At 62.8% G+C, this 6,000-nt stretch overlaps 1 protein-coding gene across 1 annotated transcript in view; it reads left to right on the top strand.

Annotated features, from left to right (window-relative positions):
* The first annotated feature begins 407 nt into the window (after positions 1 to 407).
* The window catches only part of ADCY3 (adenylate cyclase 3), an 82,790-nt gene continuing 77,197 nt past the window's right edge, over positions 408 to 6,000 (top strand). The window contains exons 1-2 of the mRNA XM_012788115.3: positions 408 to 925; positions 1,417 to 2,280. Coding sequence (XP_012643569.1) covers positions 1,606 to 2,280 — 675 coding nt within the window. The 5' untranslated portion in view covers positions 408 to 925; positions 1,417 to 1,605. The remainder of the gene's footprint in view (positions 926 to 1,416; positions 2,281 to 6,000) is intronic.

Genomic DNA, 6,000 nt, shown 5'->3' with positions numbered 1-6,000 from the left:
CGGAAAGCTCAGGCCTCCCGCCCAGGCGTTGGCCTTCCAGGGTGGGTGGGAACACTTAGGCCCTGCGGCACAGCGGTCCCCAAACCTCAGCCGCAGCCTCTCCGGGCCGGAAGGAAGCCTCGGTAGAGGCGGCGGCGGCGGGGTGCCCCCAGCGCGCCTCACCTGCGGGAGGACACGCTCCGGGCTTTTATCCTTCGAGCCGGGGCCTGCCGGGGAAAGGCGTGGATTCACCCCATCCTTCCTGCCTGCCGCCGCCCGGCGCTGGGACGTGGGGCTACCCGGGCCCCTGCCACCCTCGCCGGCGCCTCCCCCGCCGCGCCGCTCCGGGACGCGCTCGCCGAGAGGGCGGCGACTGCGGCGAGGGAGGGGCCGCCGCCCCCGCCCGCCCGCCCGCCTCCCGGGGCCTGGAGCGCGCGTGGCCCCGGAGCCGCCGGCCCGCGGGGCTCACTGTGCAGCGCGCCGCGCCCGGACTCGCTGGCTCCGCTCCGCGCGGGCGGCGAGAGGATGCTGGCGGGCTGCCCCGGCCTCGGCCCGCGCTCCCGCCGGCCCGGGCCCCGAGCGCGCCCCTAGCCGCCGCCGCCGCGACCACTGCGGGCGCCGGAGGGAGGGTCCGGCCGCCGCCCGGCCCGAGCCGCAGCCCCAGGGGCGGTGCGCTTGGCCGGCGCCCCCGAATTCTCCAGCCCCCGTCGCCGCCGCCGCCTTCCTCCTGCGGCCGGGCGCCGGTGGATGCTGAGGGGCAGCCCCGCGCCTCCCGCGGCCGGACCCCGGGCCTGACGGCGGGGCAGTCGCGCTCCGAGCGGGGGCCGGGCCCGGGCGCTGGCGGGCGGCGCGGCTCCGCGGGGAGCGGCGCCCGGGCACGCTGAGCCCTCCCGCCCCGCCGCCACACGCGGGGGCCGCCGAGCACGCGGCCCGAGCTCCCGCACAGGTACGCGCGGGGGCAGGGCCGGCCTTCCGGAGGGCAGACGGGGTGGCGAGGGGCCGAGCGCAGCCCAGTCTCCAGGGGCTTGCGGGAAAGGAAGTAAACAGGAGGAAGATTCAGGAACCCCGGGATGGCCCTGGTTTCTCCCCGGCAGGCTTTATTTCCAGCTTTTAAGGATTGGGCCTGGAGGGAATTTAGGTGAGGAAGTCAGGGATGAAGAAGTCGGGAAGGAGAGGTGGCACAGACCGGGTGCCAGGGATGGAGAGGTGGCTAGGCCCCTCGACAAACCAGGGACGGGAAATTCAGTGTCTGGCGGGACAGACTGAGCGTGCGGTGGGTAGTGGCGTGCGCGGGAGGGAGGCAGGGAAGGGAGGCAGGGAAGGCTCCGGTTTTGGAGGCTTCTCCAGCGGGGAGTCTCTTATGAGCACTAGGTGGGTCAGACGGAAACCACAGGGTAGGAAGGAAGAGGTGCTTCTACTCAGCAATGTCCTTTTAAGTTCTAGGCTATCAGTGCCACCTGTTCCCTGGAAGCCCACTCTGCGCTCCTGCCGGGGTGGCCGCCCTCAGCGCCGGCTAAGAAGAGGCCCCAGCCCTCCCCAGGTCGCAGAGAGCCCTGGTAGGCGGCCTCCGCGAGCCTCCCGCCCGCACCCGCTTCTCCACAGCCGTGGGAGCAGACACCAGCCAGGATGCCCAGGAACCAGGGCTTCAACGAGCCCGAGTACTCGGCCGAGTACTCCGCCGAGTACTCCGTCAGCCTGCCCTCTGACCCTGACCGCGGGGTGGGCCGGACCCACGAAATCTCCGTCCGGAACTCGGGCTCCTGCCTGTGCCTGCCTCGCTTCATGCGGCTGACCTTCGTGCCCGAGTCCTTGGAGAACCTCTACCAGACCTACTTCAAAAGGCAGCGCCACGAGACCCTGCTGGTGCTGGTGGTCTTCGCCGCCCTCTTCGACTGCTACGTGGTGGTCATGTGCGCTGTGGTCTTCTCCAGCGACAAGCTGGCCCCCCTCGCCGTGGCCGGGATTGGGCTGGTGTTGGACATCATCCTCTTCCTGCTCTGCAAAAAGGGGCTGCTCCCCGACCGGCTCACCCGAAAGGTGGTGCCCTACCTGCTGTGGCTGCTGCTCACGGCCCAGATCTTCTCCTACCTGGGCCTGAACTTCACGGTCGCCCACGCGGCCAGCGACACGGTGGGCTGGCAGGCCTTCTTTGTCTTCTCCTTCTTCATCACGCTGCCCCTCAGCCTCAGCCACATCGTGGCCATCTCCGTGGTCTCCTGCACTGTGCACACGCTCGTGTTGGGGGTCACCGTGGCCCAGCAGCAGCAGGACCAGCTGAAGGGGATGCAGCTGCTCAGGGAGGTGAGTCCTGCCCTCCTCCCCCCCTGTGGCCTGCCCTCCTCAGCCCTCACCCCAGGTGGGGCTGTTTGGGGTGGGGGAGGATTGTCGTGGTTGCCCTTGAATCTGAACGTGTGGGGGCCTCTGGGGTTGTCGGCTCCTGTGCATGCCGTGCCGTAGCCCAGGGTTCGCCAGTGCTTGGTGCCAGGGAACGGGGGCTGTCAGGACATGGGCCTCAGGGCCACTCTTCACCTGAGCCCAGCCTGAGTGGGCGACAGGACGCCCCCCAGGGCTGGGCTCGAGGCCGCGGTGTCCTGCCCATCCCGTCAGGGACCAGGAGGGCCTCTTGGGGAGAGGGCTCCCTTGGATTCCCATCTCTGGCCTGACCTTGACCAGTGCGGACTCAGAGCTCCGCTGTCAACTGGGGATAAGGTCTGCCCGCCTGCGTGACACGAGGGTTGTCGGGATCGTGGGGACTGTGGGGGCAGCCCATGAGGAGAGGGAAGCTGTGATCGTCCTCTGTGCTGCTTCTGCTGCCCGGCTCAGGGTGCCCGAGTGGTTAGTTGACGTGGGGAGTGGGAGTCTCCCCATGACGGTGTGGTGTGGGGGCACACACGGGACAGTCGTGGAGGACATGCTCTACTGGAAGGGGTGGAATTTTGGTGCCAGCTTAACTAATAGTACTGCGTTCCTGCTGAGTGCAGAGTCCCCTGCCAGGCTCCGAGGGGCTGCAGAGACCCGGACCTGAGGGGCAGTAGGCAGTGCGTGTCCCTGGAGAGCCAGCAAACCAGAGAATGAGGCGGAGATGTTTGCACCGGGCTCTGGCGCCCAGCCTGCCGCCCTCGTGCTGACGGATGGCTTCCCCACTTCCCGCCCCTGAGTTTCCCTGGTGGGGCAGGGCCCTGCTCCTGCTCCTGCTCCAGCCCTGTTCTGTGGAGGGTGTGCTGGGACAGAGTCAACTCTGAAGCGGTGACCTGCTGGGTGCCAGGAGAGGCAGGGCAAGCCTGGAATTCGTGCCCACCTGAGCCTCCAGTCGGCTTGGGGGGCAGTGACGGGGCCCTGGCAGCTGGGCGCCGTGCGCGGTGCTGGGTGAACAGACGTGAGAGCTCACTCCTTTGCTACTTTATCCACTCGTGCTCCAGCCTTCTGATTTGTTCTAGAAGTGGTCAGAGGATGTTAGCACAGGCAGGAAGGAGACATGGAGAGGGGCAATAACTAGTTCATGGCCACCCAGCGCATCCGTGGCAGAAATAAAACTGGTGCCCGGGTGTGCTGACCCCGGCCCAGGGCTCCTGCATGGTGGAGCATCGTGCGTGTGTTCTGTGGGGTGTTTGTCCTGTTGGACCGAGAGCTGCGTGAGAGCAGGAATTTTGCCTCCCACTCCACCTCCTGAGGACAGTGACTGTCAAATCTCAGCTCAGCTTGGAGGGGGCTCTGGAGCTCTGTTCTCTGACTAGGGGGAGACACCAGTCATTTCCATTCAGGCCCGTATTAGCTGGTCCCCAGTTGTTTTTAAAGTTTAGCTCTGAGGGGCTTTGGGGTGACCTTCTGCCCATGTTGCTCTGGGCCCCATCTCCCCAGGTAGACAGGAATTTATTTTGAGGCTCTTGGAGCTTCCAGGGACAATGGCTGCAGAGCCATGATCCAGACAAGGCCACAGGGCTGGGCCAGGCAGGGCCTGGGCGCCTCTCCGTGTCACTACTTGGAGATCACTTCTGAGCCCATGATTGCTGATCTCCTTTGGGCAGTGCTAAGAAACAAAATTCCTAAAACTTAGGAAACAGAAAAAAAAAATAGAAAAATAAGTAAATCAAGAATAAAAATATTAGCTCTCAGGGGATCCCGACCTTGACATGGAATGGAAGGGGAGGGCAAGGGAGCTCTCAAGGTCTGGTTGGGAGCCTGAGATAGAAGGCAAGAGGCCCCAGCTTACAGTGGGCTGTGTTCCAGAAGCTTCTGAGTCACTTGTTTGGGACTAATGTGACTTTTGAAAAGGTGCCTGGGTTCCCAGGCCTACCCACTGAAGTCTTCCTTAACTCACAGCATCTCTGTATTCAGTCTCTGAACACCATGGAAAGCAAGCCGAGGGCAGCCTGTGTTGCCGTGGGGAGGGACATCTGGGACACCTGTCTCCCCTGAGCCCGGGAGTGAAGCGTCATTCACCTGCTCCGCTGCTCCTCTGGGCCTGGGTTGCCTCCTGGGGTCAGGGCTGGAGGAAGGGGTGTGAGAACTAGGTGGCCAGGCCCCTTCCCACCAGGGTGGCTCCCAGAACTTTCTCCAGGCTCCTTCACTGGCACCACCTTCCCCCTGCACATTTGCCTCCTTTTATCTTCCTCGTCTCCATCACCTGTTGACTCTGGCCGGTGGGGGATGGAGTGAGCTTCCCAGTTAGAAGCAGACACCTGTGTTCCTGGGGGCTTGTGAGTTTTGTGGCTTTGTTGCTGCTGTCACCTGAAGAAGCATTCCCAGTGTCAAAGGTCTTCCTCTGCAGCCCTCATAGCCCACACCTGTATGGGCTCCACGGGAAGGACAGAAGGTACACACGGGTTCCCAGCAGCCTGAGGGGTCAGAGGCCAGCCGGACAGCCTGTCCTGGGCTCCTCTCAGGAGTCCAGCAGGTGGGCCTCCCATGGGACAAGCCGGAGGTCGGGTGTGTGGGATTGGGGTGGCGCTGGGGTGCCAGTGATTAGTTAATGAGTGAATATTACTGGTCAGAGAGTGTGGCCCGTGCAGCCTGCAGTGTCGGGGTAAGGAGGCTCAGGCCATGGGACAGTCAGGCTGTTGGGGAGGGTGGATGGATCCCGAGCAGCTGTGGCTGGCAGGTTTGCCTGGGTCCTACCCCTGACTGCCCAAACTGCCCTGGGATGAGGTGAGCAGGCACGGGGGACCAGAACAGGACCAGGACCAGCAGCTGAGTGTGGGGGTGACAGAGCAGGGGCCCCAAATCTCAGCCAAGACTGCTAGGAGCATTTCTTTGGCCAGGAGCTGCTTCAGAGACCCTCACACACCCAGCGTACACCTGGCAGCTTCTGACAGCATCATGAAAGGGATGGGTCTGTGACAAAGTAGGGGATAGGAGCCTGGCCAAATATTTTGTAGCCTCATTTCATAGAAGAAAAGCTATTTGGGAGCAAAATCCTCCCGTGGAATGAATAGCCTGTGAAGACCTTTATTCATAGAGTAAAACATGATGAAGCTGTGGATGTGCCGTTCCTTTCACACCTACAGATTACACAGTGAGTATTTTAGCTAGTGAAGAAACGTTTGCTCCTAGGGTTGGAGAGAGCTACAGCAGGAAGGGTGAGAGGGAAGGAGGCTTCCAGAGCCCCCTGCCTGCAGGCTAAAGTTAAATGTTGCATACACATTGTTCCATTTAATCCTGGGTGTTGCTGGCTCCATTTCACAGATGAGGAAACTGAGGCTCAGTGAGGTTGAAAGGAGGTAGGGGGCTGGGTAACTGGGGAAGGGTCATGGGTGAGTGGGAAGGTAGGATGAGGGCTTCCCTGAAAGCCTCTCTTTCTGTGGAACCCAGGCATCTGGGTGCCTTCCTGTTTCTCTGGTTGCCCCCAAACACCTTTGCTAAGCAACATGAAAGAACAGTGCCAAGAGATAGAAGGCCCTAAAATATAATAGGAGGCACCTCCCCCACCCCTGGGAATTAGATGCAAAGAGGGGAGAGGCCCATGACAGAATGTTCCTTGTGTGTATAGGGCCAGGAGAGATGCGTGAGAGATGTAGGGGCATG

This window comes from Microcebus murinus, chromosome 3 (assembly GCF_040939455.1).
Source record: "Microcebus murinus isolate Inina chromosome 3, M.murinus_Inina_mat1.0, whole genome shotgun sequence".
NCBI classification, from domain to species: domain Eukaryota; kingdom Metazoa; phylum Chordata; class Mammalia; order Primates; family Cheirogaleidae; genus Microcebus; species Microcebus murinus.
The sequence above is the reverse complement of the archived record's forward strand: the minus strand, read 5'-3'. Positions and strand labels throughout refer to the sequence as shown.